The sequence below is a fragment of the Paralichthys olivaceus genome, chromosome 13 (assembly GCF_024713975.1).
Source record: "Paralichthys olivaceus isolate ysfri-2021 chromosome 13, ASM2471397v2, whole genome shotgun sequence".
Taxonomy (NCBI): domain Eukaryota; kingdom Metazoa; phylum Chordata; class Actinopteri; order Pleuronectiformes; family Paralichthyidae; genus Paralichthys; species Paralichthys olivaceus.
In genome coordinates, this window is record NC_091105.1 from 17,258,903 (window position 1) to 17,274,366 (window position 15,464).

A 15,464-nucleotide genomic window follows, 5' to 3' on the forward strand; every position below is an offset into this window, starting at 1 on the left:
CCAGGGGAAGCGAAAAGATTGTCGATGTAAAAGATCGTGCAGACAAAGAAGCCCACCACAAGAGAGCAATGTGCTCCATCATAGTATACATCATATTATATTCAATTCATAATAGATGACTGAGCTATTCAATCACGTCAATACAAATTTAAATCCTTGTGTCATGTTTCCATTTCTAGCAGCAAGGTATGTCTCTGTCCAGTGTTGATGACTATAGGGATGTGTGACACGGAAAAAGAGATATATAGATAAATATCAATAGACATCTATAATAAATGACAAGTATAAATAAATATGTGCAGAAATATATAATCAAACACGTAAAGAAACCAAAATAAATACACTTTGATGATCTGGCTATGATGCTCTATCTGTATTTCTACATATATTCATCACTTAATTGATATGTACTGTATCTACATGTATTTATTTATACATGTGACATGTTTCTTGTCATTCATATAGATAGGGCTAATATTTTACCCATTTAAATAATATCTCACATGACACTTATCGCAACTCAAACACATACAGAATAATATCAAAAAGGAAACCTGTGATGTAGATCTATACTCCTGTCACATATAAATTTCCTCTTGAAGTCTACATGCACATGGCACTCTGCAGCTATAAGAAAATAATAAAAAATACAAACAAACATTCTATCAGATTTGGTGTCAGTATATAAAGAAAAAACACACATATACACACACACACACATACACACACAATTGTTGTCGTGAGGTTCCGGGGTCAGAGATATTTGCATGTGCACGGAGGGGTCATTACATTTGCCAAAAGGTTTCATTTATTTTGATTTAGTTTGTCTCAATATCTTTCTTCCACTTTTCCAAGGCTGAACTGCAAGTTACCATCATGTGTCTTTGCATGACCTGTTGTTTCACTGCAAATTCTGATGATTGGATATTTTCTTTTCCAGATACCTGAAGTTCCTAAATGTACAGCCAACTATTGTCTGGGAATCTTTATGCCTTATCACAGTTAATCTGTGATAAGGCTGCTCAGTTGATCCAAATTACTGGGTGATTTTTGGTAGTTCTATTTATCCTTATATTTGTTTGTAATGTTTGTTCTGTCTGTACTTATTTTAGTCATGTTGTAGCACAAGTTTAGTCGAACCAACTTATTTACTATTTTTGTATTTGGCTCCTGTAGAGATAACTTTCTTGATAAGTAGAGAAATGCAATGTTGTATCAAGGGTTTATTCATAGTAAAATAAAGTCAATGTCACCAGGAAAGATAAAGTTTTAATGGGGATTCACAAAAATAAAAAAGACACACATTGGCAGTGCCAGCACTGCTTCAGAGATTCAGATTTTCACACAAAGACATCTCCATAATCAGTCGCACTGGAACATCGTGGCTTTGCTTTAAAATTACTTAAAAATACATTTAAATATATAGATAAGTAAAAAGATGTGAAATATTTTAAAGGTTTCCTATAAAACATGATCCATCTATATGCAAATAGCCAGGCAGGTGTCACACTTCCAAAAAACAGAAGTAACAGTTGACAGTTAACGGTTCCTACACAAACACACACACATAGATAATAATACATTATTCATAGTGCAACTCTTTCCATTTATTTTCAAACCTGAGAGGTTAGGAATTCAAATGCTGGTGTAGTAGAACATGCATCGATGTCATGTTGGGAATAGCTCAAACATACAATGACCCCAGATAATGTACTGTGGGTCCTATCATGTTACAGTGTTTATACCATAAATCAAATATGTGCCTTTTTTAGCTTAAAGGTTTATAAGGCTGCTCATGTTTTAAAATGAAACAAAATAAAACATATTCACATGTGCACACATGGCAACACATACTGTAGACATGCTGTTTTAAATTTCAGGTGTTATTTTTAGATGGAAAATGTAAATTAATACATATTCCTAAATCCCTGAATGTGCTTACAGTGGGTACGAACTTTTTATAGTAATACTTGGAAGTTTGTGTCATAATACCCTCCATAACAGAAGGAGTGCATGCAGGGCTTAAAGCTTTAGATGCCAGTTAATACTGGGCTCCGCACAGGGCTAGTATTGAGCAGCAGGACACAGAATAACAGGATTTCATCTAGATACCTCTATTTGACAGGCACATATGAAACCAGTGCAAAAAGAAGGTCCAGCCCAAGAACCACTAGAACAGGCCTCATACAAACTGTGTGAGGACTAATCTCAGCCAGGTACACACATGATACAGTGGCGACTGTTCCATCAGGTTTAGTACAGTAGTTGCTAACCCACTTGTACTCCTCGAAGTCTTGAGGTTCTGTAACTGATGTTGTCGCTCAGTTCTGCAAAGTCCAGACCTCGAGGTTTTGTACAATGAAGTCTTCCTTCGTGGAGAGTGGTTCGTTGTGGAAAGTTGGACTGGAAAAACTGGAGCCACGGTACAGATCAGAATCCAGCCACAGGGCGAAGCCATCCCTACAGACCGAGCAAAAATCAAGAACTTTAACATCAAATCTTTTCCTTTCTTTAACTGGCATTGAAATCTCTCTTAACTCACAGGTAGCAGGTGAAGTAATTGTTTTACAGACTTTATTTTATTACTTTACTGCACCGATAACCACGGCTTTATCTATTTTATCCTTCTGTGAGCCTGTCTTTATTTTACTGGGAGAAATCAATAACCACATAACTTACCCTCCTCCACCAATCTGCAGAGATTCCAATTTGCCGCTGACAAAGTAGGAGTTCTCCCCACTCCACCTGTACGCCTGAATAAAAGCCAAACACATGACATTAGAAACTACAACTCAAACTTCCAGATATGTGAGATCTCACAAACTAATATTTCTTATCCTTTTCTATATTTCACTACTTTCTAGAGATTTTGTTGGCTTTCAAAACTTGAGAAATTATCTGTAATCCTACTGATAGACTATGAGTAACACAAAAATGATCTGTTGCTCTCTTTACCTTAAAGTCTGGGTTGTAGCTGAATAGGAAGGTTTCACCAGTGCCATAGCAGTATTTACTGACTCTGAATGGATGTGTGGAAAATGCCCCAAACACCTGAAAACACAAAGGCAATGCTTATTAAAGGAGAAGCCACAGATGTAAGTCTATGAATATATGATTTTATACATATATATATATAAAATTGTTATTTATCTTTTGGATGACAAATGAAGATACAAACCTTTTTGTGCATATCTCTGATGATCAGCAGCACAGGACTGTCCAGACCAGCCATATTCCTGTACAGTGTCTTCAGGCTGCTGCCATGGATTGCGGTGCTGTAGACCAGCTGCCATGGATAGCCCTGGGTCCTTGCTGGCATGTGAGCAGCAAGCTAATTGTAAAAAAGAAAGGTAGTTGTGAATCCCATGATTTCCTAATGCAAATAGGCTGTAACTAATACAAAATCCTCCTTTTAGAGTCATCAGGAACTCACCTGCTCCAGGTCTTGGTCATCCAGCAGCTGGCTTTGCTCACTCAGCATCAGCAGAGCATCATCTCCCTCCTCCTGGTACTCGGGCTCCTCTGCTTCTGAGTCCTCAGAGCTGCACAGACTCAGGCGACGTTTGGAGTCCATCACTCTGATAATCTGTAGGAAAAAGAACTGGCTTGTCAGACCTTTTCACAATTTACAGAAGCTTGTTCACGTGTGACAATGTGAAAGATAAACAAGCATTTCTCCAGATGCAACAGATGCTGGAAGATAGATGGAAGGATGATGCTCAAACAAATATGTGAACAACCCTAGAGTAAAGTGCTGCTCCAGTCCTACCTGCACATATGGCTCCCCACAGTCACTGGCTATGTAAAGCACTTTGATATTCTCCGGCAGCAGCTTCATCTCTCCTACTTTTGTCTGTCAAGTTCTACACACAAGTCAAACCAAGGTCGCACTCATTTCTTTTCTACCCTCTGGATAACTTTCACTTTCACTGAAATGCCATTGGTTGGAAACTGCATAGGGGCTCAGATTGGTTAACCCTGACACTGTTAACTTTCTTTTCTCATGAAACAGGAAAGGGAAGCACGGTTTCTTTGTGATGCTGGGAGGGAACAGTGGAGAGGATGTCCATATATAGATAGACACGTGGGATTTCCCAGAATGTCTGGGAGCGCAGCCAGTGTCCCACATTCTTCATTTCCTCACTTACTGTAATTCAGGGTTTATATGGCTGCAGATAATTCTGGCAGATGAGCCTCAGGGGGCTTTAGTTTCATCTGTGAGCATTTTTAAGCATGTGTGTATGTCAGTGCAGTGCAGTCCTCACCTCCCATTTCTTCTCAGTGGGGTTGACAGGGTGGCTGAGGTGCTTGTTGATCCCGTCCACTTTGTTCTTCTCCACGACCAGATAGTGATTTGGATGCTTCTCTCTGATGAGGAAACGGGGCTGGCGGTGCTTCTTGCTGCCTTTGGTGTAGATTTCTGGTGACCACTGCACAAAGAAGGTGTAGAGGTGGTCGACCCTAAAGAGGCGAAGGGAGAACGTTATCTTTACAAAAAAGAATCATATATTCATAATCTTTTGTTCATATGGCCTGCTATATCCAAAATGAAGACTTCTACCATCAGACAACACTACAATCTTACAATGGTATATTTTATATTAGGAAATAAAATATTAAAGCAGAACATTGTCTCAACTTGATAATGGGAAATTCACTGAGTTGCAATGACACACAGTGTTGCTGAAGCTTTAATAATTTGGCACAGTTGAACAATTGAAGATTCCACATTCCTATTATCTGTGGAAACGTGCCTGGGCTTGAATCACAGGAAAGTGACAAACAATTTTTGAATGGTTCTCTCTGAGTACAATTTAATTTAATAGCCCCTATCTGAAGTTGTATCTATCTATCTATTATCAACTCTCTTCTATTAACAGTTAATGAGTTAGAGAGATTCAAAGTATGAAGCTACTTGATTTATAGATGTCAAATCTCAATTAAATCTCTCTCTTTCTCTTTCCTTCACTATATCAGTCACTGCCTGTCACAAACAAAGACTCCAGCTCTTCGGCTTCCACTCATTCCCACCATTAGATGCCAAACTAATTCCCCTTGCTGTTCTTGCACATATGTAATAACTAATCAACACAACACCACCAAGTAGTTCTAAATGAGTATGAAAAAGGTTTATTCCTGTTGCGTTTGATCTGAGTTGACTTCAAATGAATTTATACGACTGGATTCAAACTCTTCTTATAATAAAATGTCAGCATGATATTTTCTGATTCAAAGCCAGATAACTCCACCATATTCAGGAACCAGCATGATGTCTACAGCTGATGCATTTCACTTACTCTCCAACGCTGTAGGCAACTCCCATGGCTGACTGCGGATGAAGGTGTTGAGACTGGAGAAGGAGGGAGTTGGTTTGGAGGCTCAGAGCTGATCCAGCATGTCTGCTCCGAGTCTCTGCCATCGCCTGCATTATATACCAAGGGATCAATCGCTGAGATAAGCCCCTTTTGACCATAAACCCTCCCTTTCTCCCCTTGCAGATCTGCAGGGCCTGCAGGTTTTCTCTCAAGGATTTCACAATGATGCCTGTAGGACAAACCTGGTGACACATTAACTTGACCTGCTCTAGGTCCCTGTCCTTAGCTTTGGCTGCATTTCAGACAGTCTCTGTGTCAAGTTTGTGGCTCAGTGATTTAAAGAAGTGACTTGATAAAATGATAGAGGCCTATGTAGCCTGGCTTGTCCTCTCTCTCCCAAAATATGAAGCTCCTCATATAAATATGATTACGTATGACATTACTGAAATTACTAAAGGAGTATTTTAGACTTAGTTACTCTTACAGTTTAAGATACTTAGATATTTTTATGGCCGGTTACCCCTACAAACTATGTCCCATGAAACAAGCAACAGAGTGAATTAACAAATCCTCAGGCACTTATAACTGGCTGCACCAGGGACATATAAGGAAATCTCAATGACATGAAACACTGACTGCCAGTAAAGAACTGGGTTAGTGGCGAGATTACTTATTTAGTTCTGCTATTGCTGCAGGTTTAGTACTTTATTGACCTGTACATAATGGCATTACTTTAAAGTGGCAGTTGAGTGGGTGAGTGACAGTTGAGTTCAGAGAGGTTGGGTGTGGGAAGACATTGTTATTTTGGCAGCATCTGTACAATTTGTCCTGTTTGTAACAACTTTCTAGATACTTGTTCCACCACTGCATCACATACGCATTTCTCTCGGAAATTCTATCTCTTTTCGTTTTTTCTTTGTCTCTCTCGGTTTACTTCTCTTGGTTTCGCCTTCTCTGTTTTCCTTTGAATAAAGAAAAAGGAGAAGTTAATGTCAATGTTTTCTTCTTTCTTTTTTGTAGCAGCCCAAAATAGAAGTTTATCAGGGGGGAATGAGAAGCCACCAAATGAATAGTTGCTGCCTGTTGTAAGAGGTTTAACTGTCATGTGGCAGCATAGCTTTGTGTGATATCTACTGTCCGTTAGGGTGTGTTTTTATAAAATATACATGTTGCTTTTGATGCTTTTTTCTTTCTGATTGTAGGTTTGAAAACACTCTGAGACATAGACACTTATCTCCCGGCATTTATCATTTGAGACCTTTATCTTAACAGTCTCCTGTCTTTCAGGATTGGTCTCAGGCTTAAGCCTTGATATCAAGATTGAATCAAAGCAGCCACCCTTGATTAGAGTGTTGACCATTTAATCAATGTTCAATATCATTCAGACTTGATCAATTTCCAGTGTAGGCTATTATCTCTTGACACTGATGCTCAAATAGAATTACAGTTGTTTGTTGGTACTGTTTGTGGTCTCTGGGAGTACATGGGTAAACAGAAATGAAAATGTCTCAATAGATCATTTGAATGTGCTCCTGTAGAGGGAGTAATTCTATTTGTGAGAGCTGCATAAAGCTTATGTATCCAAATATCTTAACTTTTTATGACCACATCTTTCTTCAGTCCTGCATCTACTTCAGTAGCTTATAATTTAAGAACGTACAACAACAACAACTGAGTTTTTCAGGACTGTGTTTCAGTTAAATTACAAAATGGCTGCTTATGATAATGGTCCCAGTGCTCAGGTTTGTTCATGTTAAGATATCAGGTCAGGAGATTACAGACTGGACACTGCGGGGTCAACAATCAGCTATGTGATGCTGTTACACAAGAGAAATAGAAAGAGATCAATTGGAGACTGTTCGGTCTGACACACAGACAAGGTCGATATGTAAACTCACAGATATACAGATACACACACTCACAAACATATTTAGCTGTACTATATACATGCAAGTTCGCAAAACTTTCAGAAGTCCCATACTTACACCTGATGCGTGCATCATGTTAGACACAGGCAGAAAAGTCACAGATTTATTTAAATGATGTGACTCATTATTTTGCAGAGGAAAAAACCTTAAAGTTACTGGTGAGTTCCTCTGGACTGCTGCTGTGAGATTAAGGGGAAGGGAGGATATCTGCATATACATTTGCATTTGTTGCTGTGTGGTTTAAATCCTCTTTAAAAAATGTATTATCGTGGAATTACAAGGGAAAGAAATATTGGACAATTCATGAAGAAATGATCAGAGATAATGCAAAACATTAAATATACAGTTTGTTTTTAATAAGCTGCTCTTAGAAAATCTATCCATCTATTTTCTGTACCGCTCATCCTTTTGAGGGCGGCAGAGAAAGCTGGAGCCCATCCAAGCTGACACTGGGCGACAGGCAGGGGTACAGTCTGGACAGGTCACCAGCCAATCACCAGGCCAACACACAGAGACAAACAACAATTCACACCTATGGTCTATTCAAAATAACCCCGATCTGCAAGTCTGGAGGAAGCCAGAGTAGCCACAGAAAACCTGTGCAGACATGGGGAGAACATGCAAAGCTACACAACCAACTGGGATTCAAACCAGAAACCTTAATGCCATGAGGCTACAGTTCCACCACACCACTGTTTCCATACAATCCTTTTAAATGTATTTGAGAAACTGAGAAACTATATTTGACTATCACCCACAAGCTTTTATATGACCAAATTTAGAGTTCTCTTTTTAAGGCAGAATAATAAATAATTAAGGAAATAATAAATATGGCAAATTCCTTCCACCGTAACTTTCAGGAAAAACTAAATTAATGAATAAACTTCAGTTTGATAAGACCGCCGGTTAGTGTTTGGGCAATTTTCCGAGGGAGTGTATGTTTCTAAGACACGCGCTGTGTATACAGTATATTCACTTTCTTGTAAGCATAGCTGAGGGCCAAGCACTCAAACACACACACACGCACGCACATGCACACAAATGACGATATCAAATTTATTGGCAGTAAGTTGCGGCATTACTTGCTGCAGCCCTATTATTTCTTCACCTCTCCTCCAATTCCTGTAAATCCTCTGAGACATGGGAAAAACCTCCATGAGCCAGCAGGCGTAGCTCTCTGGGTTTTGTGCGCACGCACAGATTTTGGCATCATCTGCTGGCTGACGTACTGTGGTGGTGTAGGTCTTATTGCCGGAAAGTGTTTTGGTCTTCTCTGAAAGCCAGTGCTGTCAGTGTGTGTGCGTGTGCCTGTACAACACTCAGAGAGTGTGGAGGCTCTTCAGTCGGCTAAGGATGACCAGTCAATATAAGATAAATACAAAAACTGATTGTTTCAGGAAGGTATTCTTTTCCACAACCATTTTTTTTACCACATAAAATCATCTCTATGATGTTCTGAAAAACTGTGAGAAGTATTCAAAGCATAATGACTCAGATTTTTGGACACTAAAGACTATAATATAACTGGCAATTAGTAACTGTAGAAAACAGGATAATGGGTAAATTTTGAAGCCCAAAAGTTAGCAATCACATTATGTTTTATCATATTTATGTTTCTTTATTAATGTAGAAAACTGGATCAGTTTGTGGAACTTAGTAAACCACCCAGAAATTAACAAACACTCAATTTAAACAGAGACTAATTTATCTCAGTTATTTATTGTATTTGTCTTGTTGACTACATACTTTACAGATTACAAACTTCTTTCTCTTTCTTTATTTCTGAGATATACAACAACCTTTGTGGTTTGGTTGGGAACTTCTAAGAGATGGAAAAAGGAGAGCTAATTGTTCCTGTGGGTGGTTTATGCTTTTCTCTGTCTGACTGTTACCTTGACAGAGCAGGACAAACACAAACATCTGTGTTTACATAGATATTTTGATATTATCTCAGTAAAGAATAGTCACAATAAGACACTGCCGAGTAAACATCATATTCTGATTACCTTAACCTGACTAAGGTGACACTCAGAATAAGCAGTTCCCACCTTTGTCGCATTATGTAAACATAATCTCATTACAATGTGCTTTTGGAGTTGGAACAGTTACCAAATGCTCAACGACGGTTGAGGTTTTAAAACTGGATAACATTGGACGTAATAAAGTAGTGAACATAATGACGTAAATAGTTTTACCATCCATCCATTTTGGGGCCGGGTCATGGTGGCAACGGGTCAAACAAAGAATAGTTAAGCCTTAGTAACATTTAATTATATAGGTATTCATAAATAGCGATCTTTATCCATTTGTGTGTCTCTGGAGTGAATATGAAGCAGAAATTAAGCAGTGCAGGGGTCATTTAAAGTAGCATGACCACGAGTTCAACCCTGCGAGGACATTGATTTTCAGCCAAAGGTCATAATTGCTAAAACCCACGATTTGTATACAAATGTGTAAACACAGGATGTGTATGGTGTGTGTCTGTGTGTGTGTAGGTGTGGGCCACCAGGTCTTTCCAGCTCAGGTTCCTGTTTATGAGTGAAAGCTTATGCGCTAGATCTTCTCATCTGGTTGTGTATGGGTGCACATGCATTCAAGTCAACAGCACACGTGTTTAAATGATAATGAAACACAAGTGAACATTTTTCAATCAATTCAGAGACACAGTTCACACAGAGGTAACAGGTTATCAGCTGGGGTGTTCGCTGCATCATGTTTACATGTGAATGTACATGTTATACAAAACGGCCATCTTACCTAATGATGATTCAGATGGATTAACCAAAACAAAGCTATCAGTTTGAATCAGTTCATTCCCTTAATATATTTTTCACTGTGATAATACATTGTGCTTAAAGAGAGAAAAAACAATGCTTTGTACAGATTTTTGTTGACCTTGATTTCAAACTCATCATTCTACATGAAGCTGAAGTTGTAGAATTTAAGGTGTAAAAAACAATTTCACCTCCATATCTGTCCAGCAAATTGATGTAAACAGGACAGTTTCAAACTCAGTGATTGAAAACCACATGCAGACGTAAAGCTGCCAGAAAAGCTAGCAAGAGCATGCTACACTTTAAAAACGAAACTCTGGCTATGGGCTGTGGGCTGTGGCTCAGCGATATGTGTCTGTCTGCTGAAAACTCCGGTCATGTACAGTGAGAACACGGGCAGATGAGTGACAGACTGGTGCGTCAGCAGAAAACAAAGCACAATGACAAATGCGGACCAAATGAAATAATCGGTTTATTGCAGTCCTGTGAGGGCCACAGACTCCAGCTTCTTTTCCTGTTTTATTTCTGATAATGATATTAATTGCTATCGGGACGTGAAGAGGATTTCACCAAATAAGATCAAAAGTGTTTCAGAATCAAATAACCAAAGCTACCTTTAACTCGAGACAACTACATACAACTCTGATCTGTTTGGTTCGTGAAATGTCAATATAAGGGCTGTTAAATGTTTTCATTATTCTGTCACCTCCTTTAGTTCCGTGCTTTCCTTTCTTTTCTCCATTAGGTTTTGTATAATCGTAGAATTCTTAGCAAATAGAAGGTCATTGAGAAGCATTAGTGAACAAAAGCATGTCAGTGCAGTTAAGCATTTGTTCTTTTTTTGCTTGCATGCTGAGAAGCTGGTTTGGACTGGCTACAGCACTGATTACATACTGTGTGTGTGTGTGTGTGTGTGTGTGTGTGTGTGTGTGTGTGTGTGTGTGTGTGTGTGGCCGGTCCTCACTTTCTGACCCACTGTCAATGGGCAGTTGGTTTTAGATTTGATTTTTGGGTAAGGGTTAGAATTAGGTTGAGGTTAGGTTTGGGTTAGGGTTAAGCATCTAATTGTGAAGGTTAGGGTAAAGGGTCAACAAATGCATTATGCTGATTGTACTCACTAAGATTAAAAAAAAGTGTGTGTATGTGTGTGTGAGAGAGAGACCAATATTCTTTCTCTATACATATCTCCATTCTCTCCCCTTCTATCTCACCCAGTTATACACCACCTAGGACAAACTGCTGACTGAGCCTTCTGTTCCCAGAGGCATTTAGCTTTAAAAAGCATTTAGTGGAGCGCTGATGCAACATGTGTAGCAGCAGGTAGTAAAGCACAGATTTAGTCCTGATGACAGTGTAATAGCTCTCAGACTGCTGTGTCAGTGAAGGGTTAATCAGTGATGTTTCAGTAGAAGTAAGGTTTCCTTTGACCCACATACATTTTAGGGCAGAGAAGTCAAGAAAAACCACAAGTGAGGTTTTTCTGACATTTCCAAGAAGAAACTATAACAGGATTTCCCTGTAACTATGCAGCCTTGCGTCTCAGGTAATTTGTGGATACAAGATCAGACTAGGGTTTAACCAAGGAAATGCATCATTTACTACACTAACAAACTGTTTCTGATGTAAAATGATAAAGATGATAATCCAAGGGATAAATTCCACTGTGGGATTTAAGTGAAATGTATCATGATCTGAATAGGTTATATAGAAAAAAGAATGTGACCTACCGTTGATATAATTTAATTATTTCCACTTAGGAGGTTGTGTTTTCACCCCTGTCTGTTTGTTTGCTCGTTGGTTTGTATGTTTCTTTGTCTGTAAAATTACACAAAAAGCACAGGAAGGATTAGTGAAACTCGGAGGAAGGATGTGGTATAGGTCAGGAAAGAACTCACTACATTTGTTTGCTCACATTATAGATCAATGACAAATTGCAGGATCTTTGCAGACTTTCTTATTTTTCTAAAAGTCTTCAGAGAACCTTGTCGCTCTCTTGGAGCTTTTGCAGCAAGACCAATGGAAACTTCTCTCACTGAATGCTGTTCGCATTGGTATCATAGTCTTAGTCAGTATGCTCTACTTTTGCAATCATGTCAGATTAACTGATTCTGGTGGCCTGCCAAAACCAACCTGACTCCCAGCAAATTGATCAGTAGTCACCTCTGCACTTTAGACCAGACAGAGCAATAGCCAATGCCAGCATAATGCTCCGTGTCCATTTTTGCTAAAGCAGTGAAGTATTTGATGGAGTCAACTGCCATAAAATGTGATGTTTTTTTAAATAAAAAATTGCTTAAATTCACATTGTTATGGGAAAATCTTAAACTGTTTCACACAAGGCAACAAAGCAATTATTTTGGTCACTTAACATAGGAGATAGAAAAATTCATGAATTTATGAACATGAATTTCTATCTGAACCTCTGAGTGTCGTCTGGTTGAAGCCTCGATGACAAATCATCCATTTATGTGTTTCTCTCACCCTGGAAATGTGATTGTCTTACCTGCGATGATATCTATCTGGTACATCCTTTTTACTTAGACGTTAATCTCGTTAAACCTTTCATATTTCGCAGTATGGTCAGGGTCAATACACTACATAACACTTTTTATTATATAACCATGTATAACCATTAAAAATGTAATGGACTAATTTTTGATACTGTCTGCTGCCATCCTGTCTGCAACTTGATGTGGAAATGAGGACTTACTGATTGCATGGTTTTTCTACATAAATGGCTTCCTTGCTGCAGAGGTTTCCTCCATGTTGTCTTCCTGCTCTGACACATCCTCCCCCAAATCTCTATCTGCTTTCTCATCTCAGAAGATCAGATTAAGGGCCTCTTACACAGTCACTGAAATGGCAGCTCACTTACTTTATAATCTTATGACCTCCCAACCCCTCTTTTGATCTGAATAAGTTCAATATATTGATTCTAATTTGTATATTTTGAGATTATTTTGTTGCATTGCTTGTGCAGGTGCAGATCTTGTGGCCTCCTCTGACTTCTGTATGACCTCTGTTCTTTATGTGCACCATATATGATCACTCCTATGCTGTTTTACTCTTTTACTGGGCAAATGTGGTGGGAACACAAACAGGTCTCGTGACAATTTTTCTTGTGTCAAGGTCCACCTAGAACTCTGTCACCACTGTACCATAAAATACATATATATAGATCCATAAAAATACACATAGACATGGCACGTACAGTTTCACAATTTTAAGATTCCCTAAAACCACAATTTTCCTTGATTTGACACTGGTGGATCTTAAATCCATTTCAATAGATATGGGTCAAATATTGAACAGCCCTTAATGAACAAACATTTGTAGTACCTGTAGGTAAGTATAACATTTTAAAATATCTTCATAATTGTGTATTTTGGGTCACTTTATGAAAGTAATCAAATTTCAGGCAATAACAATGAATTTAAGATATTTTTACTACTGTCAAATGTCCAAATGGGTCAAATTTGACACAAACAGTAAGTACATGTTAAAATGGCAGACCCACTGCTGTTTCCAGTCTGCAGCAGAATGAAATAAAAAAGTTGTATTCTCTGTTTATTTATAAAAACTAAGATTTACACATAATGACCTTTTGTATGTTGTGTAGATTGTAGTTATGGCTGAACTACTGAGGTTTCAGTAGAACATACAGCTCCTCAGTGACTTCAGAAGACATGATGAACCATTGGCTATACCGTCTGATGACCAATGACCCAATTCAAAGATTTTTTTCAATTAACAGGCAGACCAATGCATTTTGGTTAATGTGTTCTGCCTCTTTTGCTCTCCAAACAGATTGTTTACCCTGCAGGCAACCAAAGGCTGCTCAAATGTAATTGCTCAAACTAGAAACGGAAACCAGACAGCTTCTGGCCTCAGAATCTTGTCCCTTGCCACCAGAGTCTGCATATTCCCAGAAGAAACTGCTTATAGAGATCACACACACACACAGATTTCGGCATTGGCACTTGACCTTGACTTTGCTCAGGTCACACTAGTCAGTGAGAAAGAGAGAGAGCGAGAGAGAGAGAGAGAGAGAGAGAAACAGAGATGGAGACAGAGACGGAGAGACAGAGATGGAGATGGAGAGACAGAGTTAAGATTGTGTTTTCTCTCTGTGTGAAGGCTCTAAGGATTGGAGGTGGAGGCGCCACTTACATTGACACATGTCCGGTCTTCTCCTCATACCTCATTCCTTGTTTCAGGTGTGGGAGGTGAACAACAGTTTTTAAAAAAGTATATAGTATCTATAGTATGGTAACCTTTATACAATGTGTGCTCAGGGTATGTATATATTAGGTTATGTATACGCTCCTCCAATGATTTTCATTATCGGTTACAGTGCAGTGGTTGTTTTTTCTGTGCTGGTGCAAAGTGAATTTAAAACAAATGATTGTAACGATCCCACAAGATCATCAGTGTGGCTCAGAAACACACCAACATTCTGATAGAGCAGCAGCATCAGCCCATCAGCTCCAAACTCCTGGGTCCACGAGAGGTGCTAGAGGTGGTGCCTAAAGTTCTGCAGGATTCCTCCAAAAACACCAGTATTCTGTGCCAGTAACTCAGTGTGCTGATTGGAGAATTATTCAAACAAAATATATCTTAAGAACCAAAACCTAAATTAGTACATAACGTCATAATTACCCATTTCAAAATAATGAATTTTATATTACATGATTAAGGGAATGCATGTGATGGGAATAATGCATCAATATGAGCTCTGACTGCTAGATTCTTTAACATTGTGAGATAGGGCGTCTTTTAACATTTTATGGATCTTGATGAAAAAACATTTGACATCTGACATGAAATTTGGTGCAGTTCCAAATAGGCAATCCGGAACTAATGAATTTAAATGTGGTTTAATTAGGGATCTGTTGAGCCTTGTTAGAGATATGCATTCTATCGAGTGCTATTCTAGTTATTAAAGACTTTGGTGTAATGTTTCAAAACTGTTTCAGAGTCAGTCGTGTGGAAACGTGCTTGATCAAGGTCAGTCATTCAAATTTAGACAGTGTTTCCAGTCTCATGCTCTCTGTGCTCGCCACCTACCTCATTTTTTTCACTTTCACCACACTGGCTTGATATCAGTCCAAATCCCAGGCTAATGACAGTGACCTACTTCTGGTCTTACCACAGAGATGACTTTGAGTTTGCATGCACGTTTTAGAGCTCATTCTCTGTCCAAACTCATAAATACTTATCACAGGTAAAGAATGTTAGTGTAAAACCAATTATGAAACAGTGTCATTAGGGTCACACACTTGCTGATCCACTGATCCTGCACTGAAGTTCAACCTGGATCATTATTGCTCAGATTGCACATTTGCACAGAATCATTTGCAGTTTGTGATTTTTCATGCCTTTCATTAACTACAATTAAAATATTTCATTTAGACTAAAATGCTACACTACTTGTTGTACAGGACAAG

At 38.7% G+C, this 15,464-nt stretch overlaps 1 protein-coding gene across 1 annotated transcript; it reads right to left on the bottom strand.

Moving 5' to 3' along the window:
* Positions 1-1,249: 1,249 nt before the first annotated feature.
* ncoa7a (nuclear receptor coactivator 7a) lies at positions 1,250-5,453 on the bottom strand. The gene is made up of 7 exons (XM_020090977.2): positions 5,298-5,453; positions 4,266-4,461; positions 3,434-3,586; positions 3,179-3,331; positions 2,956-3,051; positions 2,680-2,753; positions 1,250-2,460 (listed from the first exon to the last, which is right to left on the bottom strand). The coding sequence occupies exons 1-7, from the start codon at positions 5,426-5,428 to the stop codon at positions 2,322-2,324; spliced, it is 942 nt and encodes a 313-aa protein (XP_019946536.2). The 5' UTR covers positions 5,429-5,453; the 3' UTR covers positions 1,250-2,321.
* Positions 5,454-15,464: the final 10,011 nt, after the last annotated feature.

What these genes read in the sequence shown, in the direction of transcription:
- ncoa7a (XM_020090977.2), bottom strand. Translation starts at nt 5,428, where the DNA reads ATGCAGGCGATGGCAGAGACTCGGAGCAGACATGCTGGATCAGCTCTG. An exon ending in CCACTGAGAAGAAATGGGAG is followed by an intron (nt 3,587 to 4,265) that starts GTGAGGACTGCA and finishes TTTTTCCTACAG; the next exon opens with ATTATCAGAGTGATGGACTC. An exon ending in CTGCAGATTGGTGGAGGAGG is followed by an intron (nt 2,461 to 2,679) that starts GTAAGTTATGTG and finishes CTCGGTCTGTAG; the next exon opens with GGATGGCTTCGCCCTGTGGC.